This window comes from Spermophilus citellus (genome assembly GCF_964194105.1).
Source record: "Spermophilus citellus genome assembly, chromosome: 4".
NCBI lineage: Eukaryota > Metazoa > Chordata > Mammalia > Rodentia > Sciuridae > Spermophilus > Spermophilus citellus.
Genome location: NC_138185.1, coordinates 17,794,792 through 17,813,976, shown reverse-complemented (window position 1 = coordinate 17,813,976; position 19,185 = coordinate 17,794,792). Strand labels below are relative to the sequence as shown.

The window sequence follows — 19,185 nt, the reverse complement described above, 5'->3', positions numbered from 1 at the left end:
CCATATAGAACTATTGGCTTCTGTGTAGTTGGTTCTTCCAACTGCCAAAGCCTCTGGTCAGAATAAATTCAGAAAACATTAAAAACAAAAAACAAAACAAACAAACAAACAAAAACTACAAAAACCAAACCTCTATCCTTAAAAAAAAAAAAAATCAATGAAATAATAATTTCTTTTTACCTCAGACTCCATTGTAATTTAAGACATCATTCATTTTAATTTTGTATTTCAATGCTATGTAAAGGAAGCCAGAGCCACATGTGACTCCAGTTAAGTTTAAAAAAGCTCAACTTATGTGATTTTTAAAGAGTCTTCTTAAAAATTAGTGTTTTTATTACATGTAAACTTCAGGATAACTATCAAACTGGGACCTTACTTTTCTTTGCCTTTAGAAGGACACAGTCTCACCTGCCCGGCTGTCATCCTTCTTTTCACCAAATATGCCATCACCTCCATCACTGGAACTTTCCTAGGGATAAACAAAGCCATTCCATCAGCAAAACTGAAGATCAGAAGAAACTGCCTCAGAGAGGCCCTATATAACAGGAATAAGCATGCACAAGAGACATCCTTCCTGTGAACATCTTAAAGACCAAGATGGTACCTGATCAACACAGCTTACTTATGCACAGTTTAAAAAAAAGTCAGCAGGCAGTTTATTTGAAATAAATTTTTTCTTCCCCTTGGAATGATTCTTATCATAGAGATAAACTGGCACGCTCTCCCTGGCAATTACATTTTACAAGCATTATTTTAGCTGTGAATTTAAATATTTGCTTTATCTTCATCACTTAAAATTCAATACTGTCATTTCACAGAGGATATGCCTGCATTTTTTTTTTTTGCTGTGAAAAAGTGTCACGCTCATGTTCATTACGGTTAGCTCACTTCACAGCAACAGACACTATTTTCATAAAACATGACTGCTCCAGACATGAGACCTGATGGCGCAAAGCCCTAGGAATTTAAAATTAAAATCACAATTTGAAACTCCAAGTGAATCTGGAGTAAGATCACAGGCACAGAGCTTGTCCAAGTTGGTGCATTTGTCAAGTGAGTGCTAATTGGTTCCTTCCTGGGCCATGTCTTGGTTTTAGGCATGGAATTTGAAAAACTCCTTACATATGGTACATGTGGGAGCTTGGGGATGGGAAGAAAGAACATACTCTTTTTTTTTTTTTTTTAACTGAACTCTATCTGTAACACTGAAAATGTTTTCTGACTACTATTTTTTGACTGAATGATGGCACAGAATGACTTCAGGAGTCAAGACTCTGCTGTATAACAGCACAGGGTCAGAGAGAACGAGAATAATAAACTGTAGTCTTTATTCATTTTGTGTGGCCCTCAAGTTAAGAATGATTCTTACATTTTTAAGAGGGTACAAAAAGTGAAGAGTATGTGACAGAGATAGTGAAAGGGTCTGATGCCCCTGGAATGTGAGACCAGTACTTTAATACAGTAGGAATGAACAGATTATGTACAACTGTCAGTAGTTAAAATTCAAAACACTCACTCTGTTGGGAACCCTGATATCATGGAAGGGCCCAAGAAAGAAAACTCTGAAAAGATAAAAAGGACAGGAGTCCATTCCCCCCACCCCCCCAACACACTTTTTTTTTCTTCTTTCTTATGGTATTGAGAACTGAACCTAGGGCATTTTACTACTGAGCTATAACCCTAGCCCTTTTTTATTTTGAGACATGTTCTCAGCTAAATTACTGAGGTTGGCCTTGAACGTGCCATTCTCCTTGCTATCTCAGCCTCCTGAGAATGGCAATAGCTACTGATACTAATAAAACTGTTAAGCATTGTGCAAAAAAAACTTAATACAACTTAGTTTCATTTAGTTATCTGAACTGTCTCATGAGGTAGGAACAATATTTTCCTCATTTTGCAGATGCAGAAAACAAGCTCTAGAAAAGTTCAGTAATTTGCCTAAAGGTAATATAGCTAACAAGTGGCAGAGCCGGGATTTAAACTTAGGCAGTCTGATATTGAGAGTCAACACTTCAATTCTCCAAATTATCTAAAAAAGGGCAACAAGAGAGGAAAATGTGTTCTGAAGAATCAAAACACAGAACCAGGAAGCACGAGTAAACTCCCTTCCCTAGGCCAGAATTATTTCCGGCCATCTAGAGTCAATACAGAGAAGAAACCTCAGGATGATCTACTGTACCATTCTGAAGGGGCACTTAAATGTGCTCTGCTATCCTGTTCCACTATTTAGGCAGTTAAACAACAACAACAACAACAACAAAACCCCAAACCAAAACCAACTTGCTATGCCTTATAAATCTTCCTGTCAGAACACTTTTGGATATGCTAAGTATTTGTGAAAATTCTTTCAATGCTGAAATTTACAAGTATAGATACTTCCAACTGAGAAATGTTTTATAGCCTACAAAACAGGGGTTTGGGCCTGAGAACAAGCATGCTCCTTATCACACCATAGTAGTGGCTGATGTGGGCATCATTTATACCCCAAACCCATGGGTGGAGGCTCCCAGCCTGTGTGAGGTAGTTATACAGGGCATGCAAGTTTCCCTTCCAGTCAATCCACAGTTTCTTTCAGTGCACAGTAGTAGACATGTATAGCCTTAGGCAAAACTCTCAAGTAGAGAAAGCTTCTGGTATTAGCAAGTGTCTTTTTCTGTATCCCATCCTCTCTCTTAAGAAATGACAGAATGAAGAAGACTAAGTTTATCAGTAGCTCAAGTGAAAAATGTCAGAATTTTAGTTAAAATGAATATGTGAAAAGCTAAAGCAGCAACAGTCCTGGATCACAGGAAGCCAACAGGCTCTTAGCATATAGAAGGCCCTTGTATCTCAACTGCATGCTTACATTTAGAACCTCAATTTCTGCTTACATGACTCACTCAGGAAGAAATGTTCATCTCAGAAGTATGAGCCAATTGTTTCAGAGTGAGGGGCCTCAGAAAGTGCCAACAACAAAGGACACTGATTGGTTATGACACTCAATTTCTCCATCCTGGGAACACATGTGGTTTGGAATCCAGCAGCCCACTGCTCCCTGGCCTTGGGCAAGTTGTTTTGATCTCTCTCAAGCTCATTTTTTTCTTTTGCAAAATGGAGACAACAGTGTTACCTTCTAGGGTGGTTATAGGGCACAAATGAGTACAAATATGACAAGAATTTAACCAAATGCTGGCACAAAGCAAATGCTCATCAAATGGTAGCTGGGACTGAGGAAATACTGAGAAACAGTCCAGCTACTAGATCATCACTTAATAGTTCTCTTTTAACTTGAATATACGCTCTAAGGAAGGCTTCATAATATAGTAACAGTGCAGCAATCTGCAAAGGCCTACTGAGCACAGGTAAGCGGTCAGATCCTGTACTCATTACTTTATATGCATTTTTTTCATTTCTTTATTATAATAATTCATTTTAGACAGGAGGAAGTTGTAGGAATGAGGAAGTTGATAATGTCATTCCAGATTGCACTGTTAGTGGTGAACATGGAATTCAAACCCACAAGACCTGACTTCAGAGAGTGAATTCTTGGCCACGGTACAGTACTGCTGTGGTGGATGGAAAAACCCTACAAAGACTTCACATGCATTGTCTATAACTAAAGTAACTTAGTTCTTACTTCCCTACTGGGGCATGGGGCTCCATTTCCTTATCTGAAATCAGGAGGTCTAGTGCCCTTGTTTGTGACTGCCTCTGAGGCCTGCAAGCATCCCCTTTTCGGTCTTGGCCTGGCTAAGGCAGTGGCAGAACGGACCAGGTGGGACCTGTAGGCACAGGGTATCTTCTATGCTTTCATAAAACCCCAGAGCCAATGCAATAGGTGGTATTTGCTTATTTGTGAAAATCCTTTCAATGCTGAAATTTACAAGTATAGATACTTCCAACTGAGAAACATTTATAGCCTACAAAACAGGGGCAGTGGGCCTGAGAACAAGCATGCTCCTTATCACACCATAGATACTTCCAATTGAGAAATGTTTATAGCCTACAAAATGGGGGCAGTGGGCCTGAGAATAAGCATGCTCCTTATCACACCATAGTAGTGGCCAACTGTCTTCTTATAGTTGGCTAATAAGTGTTAGGAACTTTGCTTGGTTCTGGGACTATGACAGCAGAAAAAATAGAATCCTTACCTTCTGGAGCCCAGTGGTTACGAAACAAAGACAATAAATAGTGTTCCTACAGTATTTTAAGTGCTCTTAAACACGGTGGGAAAACAAGAAAAGCCACCACCTTTGCCAGACCCAAACCAGGTAAGGGAAAGACATCTATGAGGCATCCTGTAAGCTAGATACTGAAGGATGCATAGGGTTTTTGCCAGGAGAACATGAGTTCTCTGTATATAGGCATCAAGATGTACAAAGGCAGAGTTAAAAAGACGCCACTAAGATTTTCATTTTCCAGGAAAATCAAGCATGCTACTTGTGTATAAACTTTGTACTGACAGTAGATACATATAAAATGTCATAAATATAAAATCCAAGGATTTTATTATGGAGAAACAGCATGATTTAGAAAAAAATGTGAACAGGGAAGACACTGTTCTTGTGTCTTCTGATTGTACAGTATTTTTTGCAGCTGACTATAAAACTATTTGAGTTCCCTACATTAGGGATAAGAATAAGGCCTAATTGAAAGAGAAGTATGGGTTGGTGAGTGTGAAAGTATTTCACATACAAAAATTACTATTTGAGTTCATAGAACTTGCAACCTCTTAACTCACGAGAAAAGACTATTTGTTTGGTTCCTAAAATTTTCTTACAATGAAACATGACCATTTTGGACATAAAATTTTCTTGCAAGTTTTTTTTTTTTTCTCTGATATCTCATTGGGCATGATTTCATTTTTCTATCTACAGGCCTTCTGTTCTGGACAGTACCTGAGACCCAGCACAGCCACCTGTGGTAGGAACTGCAGCACAGCAAGGACAAGTCATGCTTATTACAATATAATTATATTAATTGCAGTTGTGCCATTACTTATTGCTACATCTCTGAACAGAGATGCTACTCTCCCTATATACTTATAAGTTTGATAAAGATTTTCACTACAGTTCTGGGCTCCAGACCATCCCAAACCCAAATAAATACAAGACTAACTGGTTCACTGAATCCAGCCAAACCTGTAATCTTGCAGCTAGTAACTGCTTACTGATCAAAGGTGCTACTGGCATTAAAATAGAGAAAGGGCAAGAAAAGGAGAAGACCAGATAACTCAGAAGTCCCTCCTAAGCCTAAAAACACTCAATTTTTCTAAATGCCACATTTTAAAAGAATAAATACTCCAGAAGAGACCACAAAATAGCAAGGGATCTGGAGAGGATATGAAGAAATACAGAGGAACCGGGGATATTCCGTCTGAAGAGATTTAGAGATTAACAACAGTAGCTGATCAAGAATGTAAAATCCTACAGAACCAAATGGGAGGCAGACTCCTGGTTTGGTATAAGGCGGTGTCATTCACCAATGCAATGGGCTAGCTTAGAAGGTAGCATGTTCCTCTTTTATTCCTGCATGGACTTAGAATGATCCCGACAGTGATGCTGTACAGGAAATGGCACACAATGCTAAGACCCCACCCATCCTAATGAATGGTACTTCTCTATGCCCAGGTCTGTTTAACTGACCCATTTGAGAGGCCCTTTACACATTACTTTGGGCTTCTTTAACCATGTACTGGGGAGAAAACAACTAACCAGGATCTGCAATGCATACTGGTATAGGGCAAGAGGGTGGAGTAGCAGACCTGGTTCAGACACAGGCCATTCCTCTACATGTGCTGTTTAGCACATACACTGGAAATCAAGTTAAACCTATTTATGATCTGTCCACCTTAAAATCCAGGAGAAGTCACTTCCAACTCCAACTGCTTTTGCTCAGGTTTTAAGGATTTGAGAAGTAAAAGAAATAATATGTGAACTGAGAGGTTGGATTTTAACTGTCAAGACCAGAACCCAACTTCCTTTAGGTCTAGAGTCTAATGCTTCATGCTGATTCATTTCAATCCACTGTTTCTCAAGGAAACATGTCCTTGGAAAACAATTATTTTCCACTTTGGGAAAGTGATATCATTGTTACTGTTCTTTTATTTATTTATTTTGTGGTGCTGGGGATTGAACCCAGGAACTCAAACATGACAGGCAATTGCTCTATTACTGAATCATATCCTTAGCCCCTCATTGTTACTATTATAGGAATCAAAACTGATAGAAGTCAAAGTAAATACTATACATTCTGCAAGCTAGAATCAAGAGAATAGAATAGAAAGAAGTGATAATTCTGGGGTAGTGATCAGAAAAGAGGGCTCTGGCAATGAAGCCACTTGGGGACAGTGCTATACTAACCTTTGGGATCCAGAATCCATAGAATTATAACAGATACTGCTCAAAGCCAGAGATTTGGTCAAATGATGCTGGGGCACAGATGATGTTTCAAACTGCTTATGCAAAGTTCCAGAAATTAATTTCAAAAATGCAACGAAGACTTCTCTGGGATATACACATTTCCCTATTCCTAACTCTAACTACAACTAAAAGCCCTGGACATTATACATAAAATAAATAAAAGTGAGTGCTAGTGGGAAAGAAATGAATCTTGTGCAACAGAAACTCTACGTTAGCCTATGAAACAGATAGTTGATAATAGCTGTATATGCTGGGTGGGTTTGAAATATTTAAGTTTAGAAACAAGTTAATGGGATGGTAAACAGCCTTTTTAAAAAAATCATATCTACCAAAACCTAGAAAAAGATATACTTCTCCATAATACTGTTAATTGTAAATCAATTCAAAGACTTTTTTTCTTGATTTTTAATTTTTTTTTAGTTGCAGGTGGACACTATGACTTTATTTTTATTTATTTATTTTTATGTGGTGCCGAGGATTGAACCCAGTTTCTCACCTGTGCTAGGTGAGCACTCTACCACTGAGCCACAACCCCAGCTTCTGTTTTCTTGGTTTTGTAACATGCAGATTGCTTAATCACTGTTAATTTCTCAATGTGCTCTATAAAGAAACTCAATTTTTAACTAACAACAACAAATAAAAGAAAACTCTGAAAGGTGAAGAAGGCAAGGCAAACCAGGAACCTCCGGACCCAGGGAACAACATGGATGAGTTCTCTGGGTTTTTTTTCCTTTTGTCTCATCTATCTCAGATTTGGAGGTAGACTAGCTCTGTGGAAATGCCAGAGGCTCCAACAAAAGCCTGTTTCCTCTAGCAAAGGATCAGGAAAAGAGGAGGTTAGGGACATTAAAAAAAAAAAAAAGTTAGGACAAAAACTGCATTACTCCAGCCCAATAACAGAAAAAACTGGCTCACCCCACTTAGCCAGCAAAGGCCGAATGGGGAATCTAGATGTCTACCTTCTCTGGGTGCCAACAGGGCTCCCAATTCCCCTGTAGGGGTGGTGCTAGGAAAAGAAAGCTAAGTAGAGAGCCAGGACCTCTGCCCCTGATAGGTAAGAATGAGCCCTGTGCCCTTCCATGGTACCATCAAAGACTAATGTGGGGGCTCAAATTTAATTCCTGTTTAACAGGTGTTAAAGGGAATGAACCTGGATCTCCAAACCTTGTTCCTGTGCCAGAGAGTTGTCAAAGAAGCCCATTAAAATACAAGGTTCAGGGGCTGGGGTTGCAGCTCAGGTAGAGCGCTTGCCTAGCATGGCAAGGCCCTGGGTTCAGTCCTCAGCACCACATAAAAATAATAAATAAAATCAAGGTATTGTGTCCAACTACAGCTAAAAAATAAATATAAAAAAAATTACAAGGTTCAAATAAGTTCTAGAGTTCACAAAATAATACCCCCAAATGTCCAGGTTTCAATGAAGAAGATCACATCAATATCAGAAAGATCTCAAATTGGAGGAAAAATGAGAGTCAATAGATCCCAACACAGAGATAATAGATTCTTAATTATTATCAGAATGAAGAATTTAAAAACCATCAATAAATAATTCTGAACATACTTCTTGCTAAGCAAGTGCAAAGAAACAAAAATCAAAACCAAAGGGAAATTTTAGATTTGAAAAATACAATAAATGGAAGAAAAAAGACTCATACATACATTAAAAAAAAAAAGGCTCAACAGAAGAATGCAAGGGAATAAAAAAAAAATCAGTAATTAAAAAAAAATTTTTTTTAGTTGTAGATGGAACACAATATTTTTGTTTATTAATTTATTTTTTATGTGGTGCTGAGGCTTGAACCCAGTGCCTCACCCTGCAAGGCAAGTGCTCTACCATTGAGCCATATCCCCAGCCCTATAATCAGTAAATTTTTAGAATAATACAAAGTACTCAATGTGCACAATAGAAAGATAAAGAGATCTAAACAAACAAAAAAACCTCTACAGCTAATATTATACTTAACAATGTAAGACAAATGCCTTCCTTTTAATATCAGGAAGGAGGAAAAGATGTCTATTCCAACACTCTAACCCAACACACGATTACAAATTTTAGCCAGTGCAGCAAGGCAAGAAAAGGTAATATAAAGATCAGAAAGGAAGAAAAACTGTCCCTATTTTCAAATGACATGGTGTTGATAAGGAAAATCCCAAGAAATCTAAGGAAAAAAGTTCCTAGAACTGATAAGCAAGTCCAGCAAAGTTGCAGGATGCAAAATAAACATACAATATCAATTGCATTTCAGTATAGTGACATGTGGACACTATAGTTAAAAACACAATGGTATTTACACTTGTTCCACAGAAAATGAAATACTTGGATGTAATCTAAAACATGTATTGGATTTGCATGTTGAAAACTACAAAATGTTAATGAAAGGAAAAAAATGAACGTTGAGCTAATATTCTTCACTTATGTGAAAATTAAAACAGATCATAGACTAAAGTGTACAACTTTAAAACTTTTAGAAAAAAAAAATCGAAGAAAATCTTTAGATGTAAAAGAAGGCAGGAGTTTTTGATCCATAAGAACCAAACTGATAAGCTGCCTTCATAAAATTAGTGAAAGACAACATGAATAGGCTAAAGTGGAAACCAAAGGAAAATATCTGTAAGTCATCTACCTGAAAAAAGACTAGTATCTGTAAGCTACAAAGAACTAAATAAAATATTAACTTAAAACCCACAAACAACAAAGTTAGAATATGGGCAAAGAATATGAAGAAACACTTTACTGAAGAGGACATCAAGATAACAATTAAGCACATAAAACAGTGGTCAACATCATTAGCCATAGGGTAATACAAATTAAACCCACAATGATACCAATCAGAATGGCTCAAGTTAAAAATAGTCACAACACCAAAAGCTGCTGAGGACAGAGAATGTGGAGTAAGCAAATCATTATCCATTGCTAGTGGGAATATGAAATGGTACAGACTCTCAAAAAGCAGGCAGTTTCTTAAAAAAAAAAAAAATTAAAACGTACCAATTTTACTCTTGGGGCATTTATCACTGAGAAATGAAATTGAAGGTCCACACAAAATCTGTATGCAAATGTTTTTAGAGGTCTTATTCTTAATAGTCAAAGAGTAGAAATCACTAAAATGTCCTTAAATGGATGAGTGATAAAACAAACTATCCTTCATCCACACCATGGAATGCTACTCAGAAATAAAGAAATGACTGTATGGCTAACATCGTGGGTGAATCTTCAGGGAATTATGCTGAGTGAAAAAAGCCAATCTCCAAAGGTTACATCTGTATGATCCCATTTACAGAACATTCTTAAAATGACAAAATTATAAAAATGGAGAAATAGTTTGATTGTCAGGGACTAAAAAGAGGTGAAAGTGACAAAGAAGTAGATGTGGTTATAATATAGCAAGATGATAATCTTTGTGGTCATGAAATTTCCTGTACCCTATCCATGTTAATATTCTGGATGTGATATCATACTATAATTTGTAAGATGTTACTATGTGGTGGGGGAGGGACTGAGGGGAGGACTAGATAAAGGAAATACAGGATCTTTTTACATTATATTTTACAACTGCATCTAAAGCTACAGCTACCTGAAAATTTTAAAAAAATTAAAAAAATGTTAAATTAGAATAAAAATGCAATGCAATCTGAATGTTTGAGGTTTCCATTATAAAATCATGGGGGAAATACAGTGCAGCAGCAGCAATGCCACTGAGTCCCTAAGCAAGGGTTCTCTTTGGATATGAAAGAGCACATCTGACTCACCTTTTGTTTCTGGAGGCCATCTAATTTGTCCTCAGCATTGTCTTCTTTATCCGTGCTGCCTCTAAAATAAAAGCAATCACATACCATATAGGAATTATTTTGCCACTAGGATGCTTGAAAGAGAACCCCCTACTCCAATCACTGACTAAAGGGAATATTAGTAGATCCCTTCCTTCACAGGCACTCAAAATCTTAGTTTCCCTTATTAAAGAGACACTAGGAAAAAATGAAACTATCATTAAATGGTGTCATCCCTTCTACAGGGAAGGACTTCCATTCAGCTGAGACTGTGGCAATACTATCAGAATAAAGGTAATTACTTCCCATCAAGAGCTATCTGCATATGTGGCTCTGATAAAAGAACAGGTTCTAGACAAAGCTGTGCTAAAAGACTGAGGCCTGATGCACCAGCCCCAGATCATAGTGGACTGAATCTTCCCACAGAATGACTTACATCTGGCAAAGGATACCTTTCTGGCGAGCTCTTCTCTACCACTGAGAAGGAAGAGCATTTTGCTCTCTGCCATCAGGTACATATGGCCATATTAGCTGCCTAATGTCTTCTCTCTCGTGAACGTTAACTATTTTTGATGTCTGTTTTTCATCATTCTTTTCAAAATTGACTTTGAAATATTCCTGTCCCAAATACGCTTATCTTTGGTGCTCAGGTACTAAAGGCAGGACAATCTCCTACTTTCAATGCTTAACTATAGAAAGAATAGCCCACAAAAATGTAAGCTTTATGCCACTTTCAGGTACCTGTCCCAGGTGGTTTTTCCCTCAACTGGTGAACCTAAGATAAAGATCACTAGTCATTTGGGCTTTGTTAACATCTCCCAGAATGTATCTTTATTATTTGTCAACAGAAAATGCCTAGGGGGCAAAGAATAGCATGACAGCTAATGTGGTTTCCCAGGGGTTAAAGAATAGGTAGAAAATTCATGTTAACTCTTTTCTTTCTCAAAGATAGTTAGGGGCTCTGGACAATGTAATTCTCTCATGGTCAGGCCTGACCACAGTCCTTGGCAATGCCAAGTAGTACGGGGGAGAAGTTGGGGCCAAAGGTCTACTAAACACATTTCCTAAAAATATGTATATTTTGGAGAACTGCTGATTTTAGCTATTATGTTACTTTTCCTAAGAACTTATAGCTGTTGATGTTATGACTACAGTAGATGAAAGTCAGCCAAAGTACATTTTTGCACCAAACCCAAGGATAGGCTAAAATGCACAGCCACCAAGCAGTGAGTCCTAAATCTACCTTACTCACAGGCCCATACTGGAATTTTAAGGTCAGGAAACCTTTACTTGCTGTGCCTCTTAGTTTTTTGTCAGGTATGAGAAGTCTGAATTCTTCCTTGAGAATCCTCTGACCAGAAAAGAAGTGAACCTGGTTAACAAGTTGTACAGGATGGTGGGCAGCTTGAGGAACCCATGAAGGAGAGGAATTGGTAACTGGTTACACAGTATTTGGAAGTTAAAGAACAGGTCTGAGGCATAGTAGGGTGGATCCAAAGTAGTGATTTAGGAAGGTAGTGGCATTGCAGCAAAGTTTAAGGGAGATGCTGGACACTGAGGAAAAGATAAGCATGCTGGATGTACACGGAAGGGGTTATAGGTTGGCGGTATGGCATCTCATACCGAGGTCAACCTACATGCCTTCTCACCTTTCAGGAATGTCTGAGTTACCATCCGTAACACCCTGTTCTGCAGAAAGGGATTTCTCATCTGGCATCCCGACTTTCTCCAGGAAACAGAGTGCTGGGTCTGCTCTCATGGCATTGTATCTCTCATAACCTATTTAAGTAATGAGAAATGTCAGAAGTCATGTTGGAACACATCAAATCTGCCATGGGCCCTAGACAGTCACTTTTCTTTCCTTATTAAGTGAAAAAACAAAACAAAACAAACTCAGACAAAAAATACTGCTTTAGGATTAATGGACTCCTTTGAGACTTCCTAATAGGGAAAGATTCTGGAGACAAAGCAGACACCTCCGAGCAGGCCTCACCAAAATTAAGAGCTTATGGACTGTGTGTCTATGAACAGATGCAGGATCCAGATACAATTCTCACCTGTCTGCTGCTTTCAAACAGCAGAAAGAATCAGACAAGTTGGCTTTGCAACCTCTTCCTCATATCCCTCAGCTCTGGATACCTTGTTATGTCCTAAATGGGCCTTCTGTTCTTACAGTCCAATTTTATTCCATGTGTTAGAAAGGTAAGCTGAACAAAATGGGGGACACAAGGGCTGAATTATAAAGAGGATTACTATGATTGCTTATTGGGTTAAAATAAACCTATTACCTCAGTATTCACAAACTCAGTGTGGAACTATAATTCACACTGGCCAAGGCTTTGGAATCACTTCTCACCAAATTCCCAAAGTCAACAGAAGGAACACTTTGACCCAGAAGAAAGACCTCAAAAGGGATGTGAAATAATGAAAAAACATTTTTTTTTCAATTCTATAAAATCCAAGCATGAGAATGTGTTTTTTTTTAATTGAATCTAATGTAATCTTATAATGAGATAGAATTTGGCCATGTAAAACACTCAAATCTAATGTCATACTAAACTATCTTGGAGGGAAACACTTCAAGATCATCAAAATCCTTGTGATGATTCTCCTTACAAATAAAGTCAATCTCTAGTTCTATATTATGCATACTGCATGTAATGGAAGAGCTGAATATAAACAATAATCAGCCTGGTTGTTAAGAACAGATCTGATTTTACTTTGTTTGAGTATTCCATTTTTATCTTGGTTTTGTTTTCATATTACTGTTGATGCAGTTGTATCCTACACATCTGCAGGCAGCACCTGGTACTTTATCTCCAAGGAGCTGCAGGTACTTCATCTTTTAATCCAAACTGATTTTCCTGACATTTCCATGACAAGTACTGCCCAATGAGGCACATGGCATATGAAATTACAGTGCTCTTCTTTATTTGCTTATTCCCTAGGGTAATTATTTGATTACTATAAATGTCTCTTCTGAGACTGTGAGCTCCATAGAAGTAGAATCTCTGTTTTGCTTATTATATATGTCTAGTATCCAGCACAGGGCCAAAACACTGCATATACTCAAAAAAATACCTGACTGGATGAGTCAGTTTTGCTCAGATTTCTTCTGTTCCAAACATCATGGTGTGTGTTTGGCCTCAGCTCACATCAAAACAAAAATTTCCCCAATATACTTTCTGCCTTAAGAAGTTTCTGTCACTGCCTCCACCAGCCTCTTTTCATGAAAAGAGGGGTGATTCATCTGATAGTAAGATAGTGAAGGCTATTTCTCTGCTGTCCTTATCATCGAGGGAGATTAGCTGTCAGTAAGTGTCCTGCCTTCATACACTTGTGCTTGACATGGCAAGAAGTAGGCTGGGACACTTCTTGTGCCCTCTGGGTAAGTTCCAACTTTGTAGACTTTCTCTTGTTGTATGTGAGTCTAAAGTTTAGAGACAGAGTCTGCATTTCTATTTCTTAATTAACTGTGAAGCTGGAGGTTCCCTAGAAAGCCCTAATGATAGTCCTGAAAGAGAGATTAGTAGGGACTATTATGGCCAAACAAAGAAAAGCAACAAAATGACAGGCCTTTGAGGGGGTGGTGGCTGTTGCCTCTTTTTACTTAGTATATAAGCTCCTATCTCAGAATGTGAACAGAAACACTCATTTTTATCTTGAGGAACTCTTCATAAATCCAGGCTGCCCAAGAGGGTGCAATAGTCACTTAATGCAATGGAGAGCTGTAAGAAGCATCATTCTGCCTAGGCTTGCTACAGGACCTTCTTGCCGCCGGCTAAAGTCTTGATCAAAGACTTGGCCAGTTCTCCTGGGGTTGGCTTACAGACGGAACCACGGTTTTATCCTCATTTAAGCATGGCTGGAGCTGGCTGTCTGGGGATGGACCTAAAGATCCCCCAAACTCCAGTCCATGAACAGCTGTGTATCTCTTATTAAAAAGAAAATGGATGCAACACTGTAGCACACAATTAACCAAGGCATGGAGGTGAGGCAGAGGAGGTTTCCTGACACATGATCTCTGAAAAGTGAACTATCTTTAACAGTTGGCTGAAATGAAGAGCAGGTTCTTAAAACGCTGCCAGAGTGAAGACAGAGTTACTAATTCTAGTTTCTTTAAGCTGTTCAGAAACCTCTCTCACTCTTCTTTAATCTTTTGGTTAATATTAAAAAAAAAATTTCCATGCCATCATCTATGCTTAGATTTTTAAATTAATAGGGCAAAAGATACTAAAGGCATGTAAATTATGTTTGATGACCTTAGAATTTTGCATATATATGAAATGATAAAACCTTTAAGTTTCCCTCATTTATTTATTTCTTCACTCAAGAATCATTTGGTGTCTACTATGCACCAGGTACAAGGAGTATTCAGAGGGAATGAGAGCTGGGAGTGGTGGCACACACCAATAATCCCAGCAACTCAGGAGGCTGAGACAGGAGGATCACAAGTTCAAGAAGTTCAAGGCGCCTCAGCAAATAACCAAGGCCCTAAGCAATTCAGCAAGATCCTGTCCCAAAATGAAAAATAAAAAGTGCTGGAGATGCTGTTTAATCACCAGTACCCCCCCCCAAAAAAAAGGGGGGGAGGTAGATAAACACCAAATAAGTTGTTTATAGTCACATTAACCTTTCTGAAGTTTCTCAGTGCCATAATGTTCACAGTATTGTTACACAACACACATTCATCAAGAGTTCAAAAGGGTAAGGCTCTACTTTCTTTTTTTTGTGGGGACTGAATCCAGGGGTGCTTTATCACTGAGACACATCTATAGTCCTTTCTACTTTTTATCTTGAGACAGGGTCTAAGTTCTGAGGCTCATCTTGAACTTGTGATCTTTATCTCAGATAACAATTTGAGATATTATCTCTTTATAGGGGTGTGACACCACGCCCTGGTAGATTCTACTTTTTAAGAGAGAGATATGTAATAGGACTGTGGAATTTTGCAGGAATATGAAGCTTAGTAAAAGATCGCCTGAATCATCTTTCCTGGGGGAGGTGATGCATTCACTAAAATACACACCATGTTTGAACACGCCAATGAGAAGGGACTTATCAGCCTCAGCATCCCACCAATCCACTGGGATCTCCATGTAGTCAATGTCGGGCAGAGGCACATCCAGTTCCCTGTGGAAGAAAGGGCGCAGGCTCAGCCTTCCTTTAACACACACACACACAATACAAGTAATACAAAAGCCACTGGCCTAACCCTAGTATTAAGTCACACTCATAACTGCATGCCGAGATGCTAGAATAGTAACAAAGAGGAAGATTCAGAAGGTGGTGGGTCAATGTTTCTTTTTTTCTTTTTTTTTATTGTTGGTCGTTCAAAACATTACATAGTTCTTAATATATCATATTTCACAGTTTGATTCAAATGGGTTATGAACTCCCATTTTTACCCCGTATACAGATTGCTGTATCACATCAGTTACACTTCCATTGATTTACATATTGCCATTCTAGTGTCTGATGTATTCTGCTGTCTATCCTATTCTCTACTATTACCCCTCCCCTCCCCTCCCCTCCCCTTTTCTCTCTCTACCCCCTCTACTGTAAATCATTTCTTCCACTTGTATTATTCTTCTCTTACCCCTCATTTCCTCTTATATGTAATTTTGTAAAACCCTGAGGATCACCTTCCATTTCCATGCGATTTCCCTTCTCACTCCCTTTCCCTCCCACCTCTCATCCCTGTTTAATGTTAATCTTCTTCTCAAGCTCTTCGTCCCTACCCTAGCAGCACAATTCACGATAGCAAGATTGTGGAACCAACCTAGATGCCCTTCAATAGATGAATGGATAAAAAAAATGTGGCATTTATACACAATGGAGTATTACTCTGCATTAAGAAATGACAAAATCATAGAATTTGGAGGGAAATGGATGGCATTAGAGCAGATTATGCTAAGCGAAGCTAGCCAATCCTTAAAAAACAAATGCCAAATGACTGCTTTGATATAAGGGGAGTAACCAAGGACAGGGTAGGTCAATGTTTCTTAACCAGACTCTTGGTATCAGAATCTCCAGTGGAACTATCCAAGTATTTGTGCTTCAATTCCAGGCTCCACTTTAGAGAACCCATTGTCAGTTGGCCCTGGGATCTATATGTATAAGAAAGTTCTGATGTGCCTCTTTCATTGAGAACCACAGCAAAACCCAGTGATATATTGGACATCTGAAGGCAGAAATTCCTCCAAACAATTGAATTCATACTTGACTGAATACTTAAAATGGTCTGTTAACTGTTGGGTCAAAACAGATCATAGATTGAACTGCTCCTGGCAAAAGGAATGAATGTAAGTTGCCTCAGGGTGCAGACATGCAGAGAGTCAGCAGGCTTGTTCCATCAGTCCCTCTGTGAGCTTCTGTCCACGTTCTTAGCATGCACATGTTTTCATTCATCTCTTAGCTCACTGTCTTCATTCATTTGAGAAGCCCTTGCTCTTTGAAGGTTTTGGGATTTGCGAGGGGAAACATCTACCTAAATGGCTCCTCCCTGCCTGGGATGGTTTCTCTGCAGCATTTGAAAATTGTTTTTCCATCAGGCTGTTACTGTGTCACAAGCCCAAATGTCCCTGCCAGGTCCAGTTCCCCCTGAGGTTAAATGTACTCTGGCTTCCAGTTTTCCAGAAACCCACTGCTCTGTCTGCATAGTGCATGGGCTGAACTTTCTGAAATGACTGCTATTCATGCGCTAGGGCAATTGTTTCATGCCTAGGCATTAAACCTGGACAGGGTAAGGGATAGAATGAGAAAGCAGAGGAAAGGAAAGCAAAGAATGGGCAATAGACTCACCCTGTCCATCTTCTACTGAGCTAACACCCATTACTTCTTACATGTCTAAGAAAGCATATGCCAGGTGATGAGTATATTCAGATTACTTCTGCCAGGTAACACTAGGTTGGATTTTGCTGCATTTATATGACTTAATTTGAACCTCTTTACTAAAACACACAACCCCCTTATCCCTGCTGGAAATTACTTCAATGACCCCAGAAGGCATATCAAGTATTAACAGTCACTGTGAGGACTGGTTCTGATTATAAGTTGCCTGCTGGGTAAAGCTGTCTATGCTTCTCTCTCCTTTAGTGCTCTGACTTAAAGTCAATGGCACTGCACAACGGAAAGAAAGAGAAAGAAATCAGGGCCCCAGGTTATCTTAAAGTCCAAATAATAGCACTTCTGGTGTTTTCTCTGGGAAGGACCAGTGTGTATAGGTATAGGGCAAACTGCTGCTCTGGGGAAGGTGAAGGAGGCTATCTGGAGATCCCACCTATAAATTACAATTTTCTGAGAGTTTTATCAAGTGGCAACTGAGAGTTTGCTGGCCTCATTCCCTGAAATCTTGGGAAACTTCCACAGGATACTATAGCTTTTGGAAAATATTAATTTATAAAACTAAGATGCAAAAAATCAAACAGGCCACAAAATGTTATTAATATGATTAGTAAATAAAGGAGAAATACTCAAATGCCTAAAAGTACTAGGGTCAAATGGGATTCTAGGTAAAAGTTCTAGTTTATACCTGGCAGATCAAGCCTATTTAAGTAACACCTATGACAAAAATTACTTAAGGTAGAGAAATTATCCACCCCACCCCACCCGCCCCCGGTACTGGGGATTGAACCCAGGGATGCTCTCCAGTCCCTTTTATTTATTTTGAGATAGGGTCTCACTAAGTTGCCAAGGTTGGCCTTGTACTTGTGATCTTCCTGCCTTAGTCTCCTTAGTTCTGGGATTATAGGTGTGAGCTACTATGCCTGGCAAGAAATGACTGTTTTAAAGGCAATTTTATAATACTATTTGGAAGGATAAACAGGGACTAAAACCCCACCAAAAGCTGTGTTTCTAAAAGCCTACTTTCTCCCTTTCTGTATCTATAGATAACCTGACCAAGTCGTCCTTCTTTACCTGCCTGTTTACCACCTGGGCAACTGATCTTAGGTAGGATAGGGACACGGGCCTCCTGAAGTACAGGCCAGTCCATGAACAGGCACTTTACCTTGATTCTTTAACACTGAGAGCTAAGGTTGATTTGTTTTACCTGGCAGAAGTTCCCTCAAATGCTTTATCAGCTGCTTCTCCCAGTATTTCAGCTTTTAGGTAGTATAGCATCCGTACTCTCAAAAGGACCCTAGGAAAGGCAAGAATAGCAATGCAAACATATTAGAACCATGACTGTCTGTGAACCACAGCCTACATCCTAAGTTAACAGTCAGTGGATATAAAGTAATATATCAGTAAGATATATATCAGTAAGATACTATGTGCCAATGGCAGATGTTACTAAGAGCACCTTCACCTTACCCAAGAAAGCAACCATGCCCTCAGTCATCTGTTGGAATGTCCCGTGAACCACAGGGGAAACCAGAAACAGAAGCACCCCCCCTGATCTTTCAGAGTACTCACCGCTCCCACATGGCCACAATGACCCAGGGGGCAGAGCTGATTTCCCAAAGGCCAGTTATCAGTTTTCTACTTACTGAAGAGTGAGTAATGTGTGCAACAGTTTTACTTGCACATAGTGAAATGAATAAAGGGCAGGTGTCTCTTTTTCATACCAACATATCTTTTCTCCTCAGGTACTCAATTCACCTTGATTCTGCAGAGGCAGCACTCAGGCTCCACAGTGATGCACCAGACAAAGCAATTAAACAAGTATCTGCTGGGCAATTACTCTGTGCCCTGCATCATGCTTGGGTGCTCTGAGGTATATACCAAAGTAAACAATTCAACATTGTTCTTGGAGAACCTACAGCAGTCTAGTTGTGAAATGAGACCAATCATGAAGAGTTAGAGACACAGAAGATGACAGTGGGGGCCTAGGCTAAACATGCCTGTATGACCTAGGTTGAGAGTAAGGGTAGATACAGGTGAGGCCATTATTGAAGAGATGCTTGTGTTCAAGGCTAAGCAGCAAAGACGTCTGGAGGAGTACTTGGGACAATTTCCTCACTACAGTCAAGAGTGAATGTTGTAAGCTAGGGTTGTGGCTCGGTGGTAGAGC

The 19,185-nt window shown here is 39.1% G+C and overlaps 1 protein-coding gene across 9 annotated transcripts in view; it reads right to left on the bottom strand.

The window, feature by feature from the left end:
* The window catches only part of CHD6 (chromodomain helicase DNA binding protein 6), a 211,092-nt gene that overhangs the window by 24,052 nt on the left and 167,855 nt on the right, over positions 1-19,185 (bottom strand). For all 9 annotated transcript variants that reach the window (XM_081289966.1, XM_081289958.1, XM_081289959.1 and 6 more), the window contains 5 exons: positions 18,223-18,312; positions 15,199-15,302; positions 11,819-11,948; positions 10,152-10,212; positions 409-469 (listed from right to left, as the gene is read on the bottom strand). In XM_081289966.1, the coding sequence (XP_081146092.1) occupies positions 409-469; positions 10,152-10,212; positions 11,819-11,948; positions 15,199-15,302; positions 18,223-18,312 (446 nt within the window). The remainder of the gene's footprint in view (positions 1-408; positions 470-10,151; positions 10,213-11,818; positions 11,949-15,198; positions 15,303-18,222; positions 18,313-19,185) is intronic.